Genomic DNA, 16,338 nt, shown 5'->3' with positions numbered 1-16,338 from the left:
GCTGTTATTGTAATTTTAATGTAATTTTTTGTTTATTTGTTTTGAAATTGTATTGTGTACTGTGGATGTAAAAAAAAAGAAAAGAAAAGAAAGAAAAATAAAACAATGATAGAAAAAGAGATTGTGTGTGTTTGTGTATTTTTTTTTATGTATGTTATTGAATCAAAGAAAAAAAATGAATTTAATATTTTAATTTATATGCACAAATATCTAAAGGACAGATAAAAATCATGTTGTATTTCTCATAAAAATGTAGAACATGTATCTACATATATTTTGGGAACCAATAACTGATTTATCAAAGCCTTAGAATTGGGTTAAAATTTTATTTTTAAAAACACATCAAGTCCACGAAGCAGCTTACCTCAGGTAGGGTGCGTTAGGGGTGCTAATACCTTCCCTAACCACAACCAGTCCCTTTCCTGTGAATCTCTGACAAGACCAGTACATCAGGTTTCCTAGTAGCCCTCAATAAATTACTAGGTGGCGACTCCAACGAACCAATCAAATCAAACAACAAACGAAAAATCGCCAGCCAATGCCGCGCGGATTTTTTCAGACGTGCGACAGAATGGCGACTCCACTGGGGAAGGTATTGTTTTCAACTTTATTGGACTAAGCTTTGTGTTTTTGATGTGTTTAAATTCTCTGCTTTTGTCTTATTTTTTTATTCATGCATTGTATAGAATTGTTTCATGCATCACATATTTTGATTTTTTAAAAGCACACACAAGCTTCGGGTTAAGAGGGGGACTAGCAGCTTACCTTACGACTTTTAGTCAAGGTTTAAGTTTGTGTAAACCCCAACTCTTCGTTGAGTGCTTAGACTGGTAATAGTTGGACACGTGCCATCTCATTGCCTACAAGCCCCTATATTGCCTACAAGAGGGTGATCACTGGGACAACAAGAGATCCTTTTTAGAGACCAAGTAGTAAACCTACCTTTTGTCTCACTTAAAAAGATTAGAACCTGCCTTTAGGAAGTGTGCTCTGTATATATTGTTTTGCATCAGGGCAAACCCTTCTTGAAGCATCTTGAACTCAAGACTTTTGGGTGACCCAATGGCCGTCACTCAGAAAATTTTCATTGTAGAGTTTGGGGCAAAAATCAAGATTCTTGTTTCATCATACAAGAGCTACGACCATATGTCACCCCTCGAAGGGCGAGTTCATCATATAGTTTTACATGTTCATACATATATCATGCATATACCGGGTTGAAAGATAGGTTTCCCCCACACAAGTTGTGCTACACGTGAATGAAGAAAGATGATAGAAACGAAGAAAGTTGTCGGGGAGAGGCTCATTGTCAAAAGAAAGTTGAGAGTATCAGAGGTGAAGTAGCTAGAATCAGATCTGCTTGAACAAGTGTAGAGCATCAAAGGGAAATGGAATATCTACACAGTCTTCTGTGGGAACACTGCTTGTCCATGTCCCATTGAAGTTACACCTCCTCTTTTCAGTCCTGAATAATTGCAACAATGCCTTTAGTCATCAGCTAATGACAACCTTTGTTCTTGTTCAGTTGCACTGATAATTATTCATCGCCTCCATATCTGCTAATGGAACCAAATAACTACTAGCTTCTGTACATGGTGCATTAGCCTTCTTTGAAGTTACCCCAACTGTGAGCTCAATTCCAGTTCAGCAACACAAAAAAAAAACCAAAAAAAAAAAACCAAGATTAGACACTGAACTTCTACGTTGCAGAGCTCTCTCTGTGGAGATTTGTTTTTGGATCTGCCAGTGGGGAATGCAAGAGGGGGTGTAGTAGTTTCATATGCTTTGAAACTTTCTCCCACCAGTGGCACCAACAAAACATTGTAGCGGGCAGAAGAGTCAGACCTAATCTGAAAATATTAGCAGTCGTCAAGCTTCAATGTGGCAGAGCTCCCTCTACAAAAATCTGTTTATGGCTCTGCAAGTTGGGAATGCAAGAGGTGATTTATTAGTTGCATATGCTATAAAAATCTCTCATCAGTTTCAGCCCAAAGACACTGTGGCAGGTTGAAGAGTCAGACTTGATAAAAAAAAAAACATGAGTAGACATCAAATTTCTATGTGGCAGAGCTCTCTCTGTAGAGATTTGTTTGTGGATCTAAAGTGGGGAATTCAAGAGGGGATGTAGTAGTTTCAGACAATGTGAAAATTTATGCCACCAGTTTCAGCACTGAAATACTGTAGTAGGCAGAAAAGCCAGACCTGAGCTAGAAAACAGGGGCAAATATAGAACTTCACCGTGGCAGAGCTCTCTCTGCAGAAATCTGTTTGTAGCTCTGCAAGTGGGGAATCCAAGAAGGAATGAAGCAGTTTCAGATCATTTATAATTTTCTCCTACCAGTGTCAACATGAAAACACAGAAGTATAGAGAAGAGACATGCCTAGACTGAAAAAACATGAAGAAGACTGAAACTTCCACAGAGCAGAACTCCCTCTACAGGTGTCTGTTTGCTGCACCGTCAGTGAGGGATCAAAGAGGAGACAAAGGAGTTTTAGATTCATCAGGTTCTCTTCCAATAAAGACAATGCGTGATTCCACACGTCGGCAGTGGCAATGCTGCAAGTTTCTAGGCGCTGCCAAGATTACCTAGCTGGTGGAAGTTTTCCAACAACCCTCAACCAACCACAACAACATGGGAAGAATGACATGATGTTGTGAAGATCATCGAAAGCATTGAGCGAGCTATGAAGAAGTGAAGGATTGGAGGTTTTGTCGTGGATTCCAGAATTGTGAAGAGAGTTGAATCAGAAGACGACTCTCAATTGAGAAACCGCAGTTATTTTGCCTAGTCAGGTCATTTCCATAACATCAATTGCTCAAATGTCTTTGCCAAGATTGACATCCCTCTACCACTTAAGTTTATCGACCAGCATCTGCCAGATTCTAGAATATTGCCTGACTCCGACAAATCCCCTGCAACCACCATTTTCTAGGTGGTATAATCCAGACAAGAAATGTGATGTCATGGTGGGGTCCTCGGCCATTTCAGTTGAACAAATACAAGAGTTTCAAGAATCGAGCTCAATTCGTGAAAGATGATGTCATCGATCATTTTGTCACCAGATCATCCTCAGAATGACGAGTGATCAGAATTGCTAGGCAAAACACAGATATTGCCAAAGAAGCTGATCTAAGAAGGGGTTAAACTGTCAATCATTTTTGTTTTGGATTTTTGCCCTTCTGCATTTTGTTTTGGATTTTTGCCCTTCTGCATTTTGTTTTGGGGTCACATCTCACCCTTCAACGAAACATGTCTTCTCTTTGTCTTCTTGTTGTTTTGAAATCAAGCGATGTTTCTTTCAAAGGCTATTTTGAAAAAATATTTTTGATCAAACTCCAACATGCAAAGTTTAATCCGGAACATTAAAAGTATTTTGATTGCAAAAATGACTCGATGCCTGAAAATGACATGAGGTGACCAAATAATTTTGAACTCATACCTCTTGAAACTGAGCCACGCACCATATAGCTAAGTTTAGTAGTATGCATAATGACATGTAGTGGATTCAGTAGTTATGGACTCGTGAATCATGATTCTTACAAGTCCAAATCATTACACTGGACAAGGTCAAAATTTATCGGTTCTAACCGACCTTGCTTGAAATGAGAAAAGGCCATTTTTGATATCCCTTCACTTTCTAAAGATTATATCCCTTGTAGTCCCATTTTGAGCCTGGTAAGATATTTTCTTTCAAAAAGAAACCCTGACTAGGATCACACCCCACACTGGGGGCAATGAGAGATATGTCATTGGGAAGGATGAAGACACTGATAGAATCAATGATAAAAGAAAGGCTTAGAATAAAAGCCCAATGATTGAGAAAGGGAGAACAAGAAAAGCCATAGATTGAGGGACATCCAAGAAAACTTTGAGGAAGGTTATGAAAAAGAAAAAAAAAAGTGGAAATGAAGGAGAATGCCTATCAATTCTAAGAGGGGCAAAGGAGGTTTCAATGGAAGAAAGACACAACAAATGCCAAAAGTCAACACCAAAAAAATCAAGTTTCATGTCTTTTGGTGTGTCTAGGATAAAGCCTTTAGTGTCTTCAAAATTTTTTAGATTCATTATTCATCAGAGATAAAGTTGGATTAGCATTATGACCTATGTTAAGAGAATTCTGAATTTGATATTAACAAGGTTATATGTCACTTTCTCTACAATGACAATAAGAAAAAGTTGATGAATAGTTGATATTGATCCTAGGTCTTTGAAACCCTTAAACACCTTTTGAGCCTGTGAATTCCCTTTCTTTCATAGCCATGAACCATAGCCTGCATTACGTGCTTTTGAAAGCCCTTTTCGATCAAGTAAGCAATCTGAACCGATAAATGGCGCTCTCAAAACTTGAAAAGTTTTTCCATAAGGGTCGTGACTTCATGAATTAAGCTACTTGTTATTATGCATGCTAATAAAATTGGTGCTAAAAAAGAAAACAATCTTTCTTGATGAATCCTCAAGTTTCGACTTTGAGCCTTTTGTTTTCCTTGAAATTCACAAAAAATGTCACCTCATCACAGACCATCAAAAGATATAACCAAAGTCAGAGTTTAAAATGGACACAAAGAACCACGAAAAAAAGTCATTTTAATCTTACAACGGGTCATTTCTGTTTTCAAAATACAAGACAGTCACAAGATCATATTGAATACTGTGTGTTGGGTCTTTGACCAAAAAGCTTGATTTTCAAAAGATCTTTTCCAAAACTGATATCTCTTTGATTTCATTTCAACAGTTAGACTTGAATTGACATGATCTTTGAAATGTGAGAGTTGATTCCAGAACAAGAAAGATTGTTAAACAACAAGAACATCAACCGAATTTGCAAAATCCTTGACAAGAATGACATTAACACTTCTTGACACTCCTTGAAAAGTTGACCACCTGGGGGCAATACAGTGGATCCTGAGTAGGAAAACAAACAGTATTCAGATCAGCTGGGGGCAAAGAAAGATGATTAAATGATGAATCAATGCACTAAGGACAATGGTGTTTAAAGAAAGCTAATCAGCAGAATAAGCATTCAGATCATTACTGGGGGCAATGTTGTTCAAAGACAGTTAGTGATTTAGTGAACTTCAGCAGCAATTGATGAGCAATGCTGCACTTGAAGGGCATTTTATTATTATCGTCAACTTGGGTTACCCTCTAAAACATGGCTATGACTCCTGACAGATGTTATCAAGTGAGTGCATTTGAATGAACATCTAACATATGCACACCACCAAGACTGATGGTGGATCAAAGATGTACCTGAAGGACATCTTCATTAGTCATCGTTTGAAACATGGCTATCGACCGATGTGGGCACATAACTGCATTGAATGAATGTCGGAAAGGGCACCCACCATGAAGACTGACTATGGGACAATTTGTTTTGAAGCTCAAATGTGCACTGCACCGTATGAATATGGGTGATAACATGAACATCATTGATGATGCCACTGCATTTCTTTTCATGATCTGATTTGACAAGCTGAGAGGAATCTATGGAGAAGAACATTGAGCTTACAACGATGAACCTTTTACTGCAAGGTATGAGATCCATGTTTAGATGACCTGACAGTTCCAAGAAGACTAATGATAACATATACTTGAAGAGTATTGTTTCAACTGGGGGCAAGTTCATGACTGATTAACAATCTTGATGGGTGTTGGCATGATGCACACAACCAATCGAAAGATAATTTTCAGAAGAATCCAGGAGAGAAAATCCTTCATGATGAATCAAGCAACACCACACTAATAGGCAGAGTCAAGCTTGATAAACAGTGAGAGCAGTAATCATCATGGACAACCTAGGATGGGCACTGCACTTACAGCTGAGTGGATGGCTAACACATGAATAAGCCAATGCATCGAAAGAACAAAGAAAGCTTGGGAATGCAAACAAAGGCACCCTGTGATGATGGAACATCGAAGAGGGGGGGACCTATATTTCGAATCAGGTAAGGATGCATGCATGTCAGCTAACGTTAAAACATCGTACATATTTTTTATTTATTTTGTTGCAGGAAAAATCCTCAATGTAGTTTAGCAAGATTGAGGAACAAAAAAAAAAGAAAAAAAAAGGGGAGAATCATTGAGCTGATAATAACAGAGAATCATGGTTGTGACCTTGGAACGGGAAGAAGATGAGATAAGCCTTACTGTTAGGAAAATCTCAAAGAAATGAAAAGATCAACCTTGCAATCAGGAAACATCGAGTTTTCAAACCCTGCGCTCAAGAATTATCAAGAAGCACCAAGTTTTCTGGCCCTTCTTCTATCATCCCTTCAGGACTTCGCCAGGTAAGTCCCATTTTTCACACTTGTCACATCACATCCTCCACTTGGGTTCGTCACCCATACAATGAGACCATTATTTTTCTTGGGTTCGTCACCCATACAATGAGACCATTATTTTTCTTGGGTTCGTCACCCATACAATGAGACCATTATTTTTCTTGGGTTAGTCACCCATACAATGAGACCATCATTTTTCTTGGGTTCGTCACCCATACAATGAGACCATTATTTTTCTTGGGTTCGTCACCCATACAATGAGACCATTATTTTTCTTGGGTTCGTCACCCATACAATGAGACCATTATTTTTCTTGGGTTAGTCACCCATACAATGAGACCATCATTTTTCTTGGGTTCGTCACCCATACAATGAGACCATCATTTTTCTTGGGTTAGTCACCCATACAATGAGACCATCATTTTTCTTGGGTTCGTCACCCATACAATGAGACCATCATTTTTCTTGGGTTTGTCACCCATACAATGAGACCATCATTTTTTTACCTGGGTAGGTCACCCATTATAATGAGGTCATTCTTCCCCCTGGGTAGGTCACCCATTACAATGAGACCACTTTTTGCACAGTTTTAGTTTTGATTGAATGAGGTCGCCAGATGGGATCTCATGTAGCTTTGGTTAAAGGGAATCGCCAGATGGGATTTCAGGTTGACCGAGCTACCACACAGTTTTTAGTTCCACTTCAATGAGGTCGCCAGATGGGATCTCATGTAGCTTTGGTTAAAGGGAATCGCCAGATGGGATTTCAGGTTGACCGAGCTACACATATTTTTTTTAGTTTTGGTTTAATGAGGTCGCCAGATGGGATCTCATGATAGTTTTGATTTAATGAGGTCGCCAGATGGGATCTCATGTTGGTTCTGGTTAAAGGGGATCGCCGGACGGGATCTCAGGTTAGCCCAACCACGCAGATTTTGGTTTTGGTTCAAGGAGGTCGCCAGATGGGATCTCAGGTTAACGAAAAAAAAAAAAAAAAAAAAGAGAGAGAAAGAAAGAAAGAAAGAAGAGGAAGAAAGGAGAAAAAAAAAAGAAGAAACATTTAGAGTTTTTCTTTACAAAGCTTACTATGCGAAACATTGAGGAGTTTTGCTTCGTAAGCATTGTAAAGAGGGGGCATCTGTTGCTACCCAATTTTTGACCCATGTTTTAATAATTTTTTAGAAAAAATCCAAAAATAGTGAAAAGCATTGAAAACCCAAAAAATACATTTTTAATACATTTGCATCGTTTTTAGCATTGGCAGCGTCGTCTAAAAAAGAATTTAAATTTTCAAAGGTCTTTCGAACGCGTTCAATTTTTAACGCTTTAATTTTAAAATCATTGATTTTCCTCATTTGAGTCGACGTTGATATTTGCTCGCTTTCAAAAATACAAAAAAAATAAGAAAAATCAAAATTTACAAAAAAAAAAAGAGGAAAAGAGAAGGAAAGGAAAAGTTGAGGGACTAATTTGAAAACCTAGCAAAACTTTTCCTATAAATACCATGCTAAAACTGAATTTTGAGGGGGGGTAATTTTGCAATTAAGGGGGAGGCAACACAAACCACAAAAAACCCTAAAATTTTCCCTAAACCTATCTCCTGTACAGGGAAGCCGCCGCCCCCCTTGATTTTGGCTGAAAAGCGGAGAGCCCCGCTACTTCCTTTGATCTTCTTGAAGCCGCCGGCTCCCCCCTGGTGATTTCGGCCACTCTCCCCCTCACCAGACTCACGGACCAGCTAAGACCTTCCCTTTCCCATAGCCGGCTATTTTCCCCTGCCAAAAGACCTCACCAGACCTCTCCCTCACAGAAACAAGCCGCCGTCTGGCCAGCCCCCCACCCCCCTTTGGTTTTTTATCTTCTCCTCACAGCTCCCTCAACTGGACAGCCGCTCTCCGCCATCCTCTCATCTTCCCCAAGCCGCCAGCCCCCTCCAGGATTTTTCATTTTTTTCTTCCCCACAACAGCTGACCGAAACCTCTAGCCTTCCACCGTCTCCTCCTCCCTTGCCCTCTGCCAAACGGACACAAGGCCACTTCCCCTCTGCCTCTCTCCCTCTCGGCCGCTCCTTTTTTTTCTCCAGCCAGAACCGCTGCTGGAACCTTCCCCCCTCTGACCTGATTTTTGTTTCTTCCTCCCCCCGGATGTATTGATTTCCAGCCCCATCTCCGGCCACTACACTTCTCTCCCTTGACCCAGAAGAGCTACTGCTCGAAAATCTCCATCTTCCCTGCAAAGAAACAAAACCCCGCCGCTCATATCCTCCTCTCTCAGCCCCCCACGGACAAGCTCTATTCCTTGGCCAACCGTTCCCCAGCTCTGACTAACCTCTCTCTCAGCCGACCCACCGGCCTCCCTCTCCGGGTCAACGAACAGACCCGACCACAGCAGCCGGCCACAGACTCGATCTCCTCAGCACCGCCATTGGGCTCCTCCTTCAACCGACCTCGAGTGGCGGCCCGAACACAACGGCACCAACAGATCAGCAGCCATCCTTCCTCCTTTTGCCAGCTACCAGAAGCGGAGGGGAAGACAAGAAACCCACAGAAGAGCCAATCTGCAGATCTAAAGGAGAAGAGAGAGGCAGATCCCAAAAACCGTGAAAGAAGATTGAAGCAGTTGCTTTTTGCGTTTTATGTGGCTTTGCAGGTCATGGTTGTCACCGCCGGCGAGGAAAAGAAGAGGGGAAGAAGTCGATCCAGACACCCCCTGTTGCTGTGTTTTTCTGTGGCGGCGCGTGAACCCACGCGCCGCCAGTCACGGTGGCGCGTGGGAAGACGCGCCGCCGCTGTTCCCATGCCCAGAAATCCTGCTGAACACTGTTCAGGCTTCTAGAAGGTGTTCCCTGTAAATTCCAGATTGTTTTGGGGCTGTTATTGTAATTTTAATGTAATTTTTTGTTTATTTGTTTTGAAATTGTATTGTGTACTGTGGATGTAAAAAAAAAGAAAAGAAAAGAAAGAAAAATAAAACAATGATAGAAAAAGAGATTGTGTGTGTTTGTGTATTTTTTTTTATGTATGTTATTGAATCAAAGAAAAAAAATGAATTTAATATTTTAATTTATATGCACAAATATCTAAAGGACAGATAAAAATCATGTTGTATTTCTCATAAAAATGTAGAACATGTATCTACATATATTTTGGGAACCAATAACTGATTTATCAAAGCCTTAGAATTGGGTTAAAATTTTATTTTTAAAAACACATCAAGTCCACGAAGCAGCTTACCTCAGGTAGGGTGCGTTAGGGGTGCTAATACCTTCCCTAACCACAACCAGTCCCTTTCCTGTGAATCTCTGACAAGACCAGTACATCAGGTTTCCTAGTAGCCCTCAATAAATTACTAGGTGGCGACTCCAACGAACCAATCAAATCAAACAACAAACGAAAAATCGCCAGCCAATGCCGCGCGGATTTTTTCAGACGTGCGACATACATGATCCTGGAATATTATATATTAATAAACTCAAACTATCATATTCTAACTAAAATTCTAATTAAATTGTACGAGCTTAGTTATCAACCTTGATAACTAAGAAATTAAATTGTACGAGCTTAGTTATCAACCTTGAACTTGATGAGAAATTGTGTAATTGTAATGTCTTTGCACTTTGTGGTCTATGCATGGTAGCTAGATTTTTATAGGAAATCTGGCGCAGGCAGGCATGCGACTTTTCTACAAGATATCACAAAGTAAGCACGGCAACGAAAAGTCCATTTGTCTATCCTAATCAATCACTGCTTTTACCGACTTGATAAACCTTTGCATCCTACCCTTTTAATTATGTGTACATGGATAGCCGAAAAATTCAGATATTTGAAGTTCCAATTTCTGAAAAGATGAGTAGAATGATAGACAATGAGAGTAAAATGACTATTAATTCGCTCAAATCTATCCCTTCTACGTGAAAAAGGTTCTAATTAGTCCATTGCTAGCTCTTAACCCATCCCTCAACCGCCATTTATGATAAATAATATTTTGCTGGGTACTGGCTAAATGTGTTCGTCTACCAAATAGGAGCCAATTAGGCAATGAAGTCTTACAAGAAATCCATCACAAAGTCAATAGGGGTTTTGTACTTGGGAACGAATTTTAATTGAGAACTAAATTTAATACTTTTGGGCAAATTGTGAAGGGAGAGGCTTATATATCTTCATATTTGACTCAGCATCACTTCTCAAAATTATACTACACACCAACACGCTTTCCATGACGATGCTCCCTCAAATTCATGAACTTCTAGATAAATTTTCTAATACGTGATATATAGATAACAACCTAAGAAATTCAAAGACGACAAACATCCTTTAAAAATAGCACCTCCAAATCATATATTATAAAATTCTAGCTCCTAACTTGGCATACTATTTTTGCTATCGAGACTTTTCTTTCACTGCAATTTGGAATTAATTAGAATTGATCGATGATGTCTATTGTGTCTTGCGTCTCCTCTAATCATCAATATATATATATATATATATATATATATTGTAGGATATGGCATGAAAATATACTAAACTTGACCGATAAAAAGGATGAAAAAGCTCCTGCAAACACACACTAAACACTCAAGAATTCAATATCTCATACTCTGCAATATAGATATAATAATTAGTATATATACATATAGATACATGATCCTGGAATATTATATATTAATAAACTCAAACTATCATATTCTAACTAAAATTCTAATTAAATGCTAGTTTAATAAGGATTCCAAATATAAATCTTTTTGGACCAGAATTACTAATTGATCTTGGAATCATTTTCCTATCTCAACAATCCTCTCCTACTTGATATAGGAACTCTTCTCTTATCTCCACACTCCTCTCAACAATCTTTTAAACAAGGCCTTATTGAGTGCAAATAAGTTGTCTATATATGATTGTTGGAACCAGATCTTTTAAGACAAGTTTTACTTAAAAAAAAAACTTCCACGTGGCCTTAATTATCTAAGATCTTTGATCTCTTTTTGAGCAGCATGTCCAAAGAAGGGAAGCCTGTACAAAGAGAGGCCTGGTAATTACAAAGCTTGGTTGAAATTAATTTCCTTGCTTTCAAATTAATTTCTTTGTTGTCGTGCTCTCGATCCTTAATAGACCTATACTTTGATACCCCAATTATTGGTTGAGATTAATTTCCTTGTTGTCATGCTTTCTTTAATCTACCTATGCTCTGATACCCTAATTATTGAAAACAGTACTAAACATTCCTTATATATATTCGTAGAGAGATTATAGGATAAAGTTAAATTATTCTATTCTAACAAGGATTCTAAATACTATTTTAAGGATTCTAAACATAAATACTTTTGAGATTAGGATTCATTCTTGATCTAGGAATCCTTCTCGTATCTCAACAAAAGCCACGAAGAAACTAAGAGTCTAAAATTCTCAATGCTCAAACACACAATTCAAAACGACACAAGGAAAGAAAGATCTCCATTTATTTGCTGAGGATAATCATCAACTTATGCCCTTCTAAACATGAAAGGCTTGATTTTATTTACTATTACAATGACAAAATGCCATTTCTATATATTTATTTTTGTTATGGAGAATGAACCTAATTAACCCTTACAAACATAAAAGTAAACTCAGGACCATCTAGGACTAAAAATCTCGTTCCATTTTGAATCAGAATACCAGCAGTTCCACACGTTGGCCTACCACAATCTGGTTCGTCGACACATTGTGGGCACCCTTGGAAAGTATAAGAACCTCCTAGTTGATTCCTGCTTTTAATTTGAAAGTAGGATGGTTCAGCTCCAGTCACAACAAATCTCCTTCTCGTCTGTGGATCTTCGCCACCTATAGTCCATGCAGTGTTTCGAACACAAGTTGAAACCCCTGAAAATGTAACATTGACCTCTGTAGATTCAGTGATGATAGTCTCTTGAGGATTTCTTGGTGTAAAGATGACTGGAATGCCTAGTCGACCAGATCTAGCGGATTCTTGACCAACATAAAACGGGCAAGATCCATTGCGAGCCACTAGAGTTAAACTACCAGCAACATCAGCTACAGCAGGGCGCAAGGTATTCTACACCGCTTCTAAGAGGTTCACCTCCAGCATCAAGCACAGGAGGGCTTTGAGCCATAGTGGATATGGCCATTAGTAGCCATAAGAAGTTTAAACTTCCAATCAACCTCAACATTACAAGAAAACAGTACTGTGCTGTTTGTGCTTAGAAACTGAAGAACTTGGTAAGAAACTGAGTAATGTGTTCGCTTTTCAAGGTATAGAATATGTGGGCTAGATATTTATCGGAAATGTGGTACACACACGGTGGCATGCGGCAGTTTACAAGATTTGAACAATGGAGGCACGGCATCGAAAAGTCCATTTCTCGTAGCGTAATTATTGTTGTTTGAACGAACAAGATAACCCTATCCTGTCTGTACATGCATGGCAGTAAAGTAGGAATTCCAAGTTGAATTTCTGATGAGGAGTAACGTAAGAGATAGAGAGAAAACGTCTCCCAGCACAGCCTAAATGTAATCTTTTTCTGTTTATTATTATTAATGTTGTTATTATATTATTATAGGAAGTCCAAAAAATCTTTGCTAAGAATGGAGAGTAGAGTCCTCGATCTTTTATATGAGAATTACGGAATCTGAGCTGGTTTATATTAAAACAAATAAATTTACGAGAAAAACTTAAATTATTGAGTTATCAAGGATTACCGATAAACATAAATCAATTAATTTTTTTTATATCAAATCGTTAAATTTAGATTAGATTAGATTAGGTCTATTAAACTATAAAAAAATCAGTCAGGTCGATGAAGTTTTACCAAGTCAATATTTTATTAATTCAATTAAAAAATCTATTTGAAACAGATCTCAAATCTCTAAGCAAGTTCAGACAAATTTAGTAACAACTAATGCTTAAACTTAGTCTTTTTAATTAAAAAAAATTAAAAAATGGTATACTTAATCTAACAATTGTATATTCGTTGGCTTGCTATAAAGTTAGAGTCTTATTAATGAGTTCTATTTCTCATCTGCAATCATGTAATAGGAAAGAATTACCCATTTGTTGTACGATTCAAAATCTGTTGCTTTATGAAGTTTGTGATCGGCAATTCGGCTAAGAGGGTGTTTGGTTTAGAGGTAGGTTGTGTTTTTTTTGAGTAAAAAACATATTTTTATAGTTTTTAAAGATGTGGTATATGTTTAAAAAATATTTTACCTTTAACAAAAAACCAACACACTTCTAAACCTAAGAAGTGAGGTGGTAGGAACTTCAAACTTGTAACAAAACCAATTTGAGATTTCGTATTTGGGCCAAATTGCAGTACTTGGGCCACTTTAATTGACCAGGAAAGAAGTTGCTCACTTGGGCCGCCATAATTGACCCACGAAAGAAGTTTCCCATTTGGGCATGTTATCAAAGGTCAGATCCATATCCACATCGGGCCCATGTTTGTTTGAGCAGTTCCTCTCAGTCAACTTGGCAAGAGAAAAAAAATCCAATCATTACTTCTAACATGATCTCATGGCTGTTGGAAAATCTGATCCCCAAACAAGACAAGTATGTGCAATCTGGTCCTAATTATACATGTGCAACAAGTGAAGTTTTGAGATGAATTTATAAAGCACAATTTGCATACGAGCTTCATCCTAATCATGTACAATAGTCTCAGCCCTCACAGGACAATAAAATTAATGATTGAAATATTATTTTAAAGAAGAAATCATTTAGATATACAAGAGGTAGCAATTTCTTATTCGAAGTCTACTACTTGTATTTTTTAACTTATATATAAATATACAATCATAAAATAACTCGAGTTGACAAGTTTTTTTTCATGATTTGGCTTTTAAAAATAGTTATTTACTTATAGATAGTGTCAAAAAATATATTTAATATACACATGTGTATAGAAAAAGATTTAGATATACCATAATTTAACAATAGTATGCATTAATAATTATATGTTATCATATACATCTCAAAACTCAAAAGCCTTTATTTATTGCCCAAGCTATATATTCAATATTAGTCAAGAATTAAATATCTCCATTTATTTTTATAATTAGCAATGCATTGACAAGATGTCATTGATTATTCTTGACACATGGAGGCTATTACAAGCTATTCAAGCCCTTCTAAATATAAAAGGAAAGGCGGGACCATCCAAGACCAGCAATCTCCTTTCATTCTCAACCACAATACCAGCATCCCCACACAAAGGCTTGGGACAAGCTCCGGTGAGACAATTTGGACACCATTGAAATTTGTAGAGGCCTTGATCATTCTTGACAATATTGAAGTGCCAAGCATTAGAAGATGGAATAGGATTCGTTTCAGCCAAGATATACCTCCTCCTTGTCTCTGGATTCCGCTCACCTACCCTCCATGCAGTAGACTGAGCACAAACTGATACACCAGTGAATGCAACAGTGAAGTCCCTTGTCTCCCTTACAACAGTATCCGCAACCCGTGGTGTGAATATGACTGAAGTGCCTCGGGACACAACAGGTGCAAGAGGCTCTTGCCCAACAAAGAGTGGACATATGGAACCGTTGTTAAGATTAACAAGGGTTAAGCCACCGGCAACATCAGTTACAGCTGGAAGCACGTAGTATTCTACACCACTTCTAAGAGGTTGGCCATCTGCATCAAGCACAGCAGGCAAGGTTTGAGCCATTGTGGATGTGGCCATCAGTAGCCATATAAAGCTCAAGCTTCCAATCAATCTCAACATGGCTGCCTAGAGCTAGCTATCTCGCACAACAAAAAAGAAGTAAATATTATATGCTGGTTCTTAAAATTAAGACGCTATGAGCAATTTGTAATCCTTCTTTTCATCCTTTACTTGAGATTTGCCATCTTTTTATAGTGGAAGGAGTTGACATTCCACATTTATGTTGGGTTTGTTGCCATTTATAATGTGTAGCAAATGAAAGAGCATTAACTTAATTTGGCAGCCACCATTGTTAAAAAAAAACTAGGGTTGGCAGCCACCATTATTAAAGAAAAGTTGAAGCTGTGACACCACTCTTGCCTATAAATAGGCATAGAGAGAGAGCAACAAAATTTGAGCAGAGAGAGTAAGGCAGTAGAGAATAAGAGAGAAAGTGGGGCTGCCATGTGCAGCAGTGTGAAAGAGCTAGGAGTAGAGTTTGAGTGAAGTGATTCTTCTTCTCAATGTGTGTTGTAACTCTTTCTCTATTTATCTCTAATAATATAAACATCTTTCGTGAATGTAGGCGATTTGTCGAACCACGTTAAATATTATGTCTCAGTGTGTTTAGCTTTTAATTGAAATCTAGCAAGAATTGATACAGAGATGAACAAGAAGCAAAATAGAAGTAGGGAAAGATGCTGCTGTAATGCAGAGGAAGAAGAAAAATGTCTATGTGTTTTATTCACTTAATACGTTCCCAGCACTGTTACATTCATTTTATATCAACAGAAGATGAGAAGCTTGGTTACGTTTTCTACTCAACTGTAACAGAATTCATTAACTGCCTAACCATATTAACAAACTCGCTAACCATTATATTCTCTATTCTCTTTGACAGGTGGCTGAAGCAGAGGTGGCTGAAGCAGAGCATTTGTTATCTTGACATTCCCCCGCAATCATATGCTTGGAGGAACCAAGCATAAGATTGGAACAGTGATGCCGAAATAAAGGAGTGGAAAGGCCTTTAGTGAGAATATCGGCAAATTGATCAGCAGAAGAGACATGTTGAACCAACAAATCACCTTTGATAACACGTTCGCGAACAAAATGATAATCAATTTGGAGATGCTTCATTCTGGAATGGAAAACAGGATTGGAAGCAAGGGAAATAGCAGAGATATTATCACAATGAATGATCGGAGGGATATGTAAAGGAATGTGAATGTCACAGAGAAGCTGACGAATCCAGGCAAGTTCAGCAGCAGCAATCGCGAGAGCGCGATACTCAGCCTCAGTAGAGGATCGAGAAACAGTATGTTGTTTCTTAGAAGCCCAAGAAATAGGACTGGAGCCGAGGAAGACAAGAGAGCCAGAGACAGAACGACGATCATTGGGATCACCGGCCCAGTCAG

The 16,338-nt window shown here is 38.3% G+C and overlaps 1 protein-coding gene and 1 pseudogene across 1 annotated transcript; both read right to left on the bottom strand.

Annotated features, from left to right (window-relative positions):
- Positions 1–11,856: 11,856 nt before the first annotated feature.
- Positions 11,857–12,448, bottom strand: LOC133672665 (kunitz type trypsin inhibitor 104-like; annotated as a pseudogene).
- Positions 12,449–14,306: 1,858 nt separating this feature from the next.
- LOC133672447 (kunitz type trypsin inhibitor 104-like) lies at positions 14,307–15,211 on the bottom strand. Its single transcript, XM_062092871.1, has one exon. It carries the CDS (start codon positions 15,002–15,004, stop codon positions 14,396–14,398), a length of 609 nt encoding a protein of 202 aa, XP_061948855.1. The 5' UTR covers positions 15,005–15,211; the 3' UTR covers positions 14,307–14,395.
- Between the last annotated feature and the right edge of the window lie 1,127 nt (positions 15,212–16,338).

This window comes from Populus nigra, chromosome 14, assembly GCF_951802175.1.
Source record: "Populus nigra chromosome 14, ddPopNigr1.1, whole genome shotgun sequence".
Lineage (NCBI taxonomy): Eukaryota > Viridiplantae > Streptophyta > Magnoliopsida > Malpighiales > Salicaceae > Populus > Populus nigra.
Note: the sequence above shows the minus strand (reverse complement) of the source record. Positions and strands in the feature narration are given on the sequence as shown.

Bases quoted from the DNA above. Each gene is read 5' to 3' on its own strand.
- LOC133672447 (XM_062092871.1), bottom strand. From the start codon at position 15,004: ATGTTGAGATTGATTGGAAGCTTGAGCTTTATATGGCTACTGATGGCC.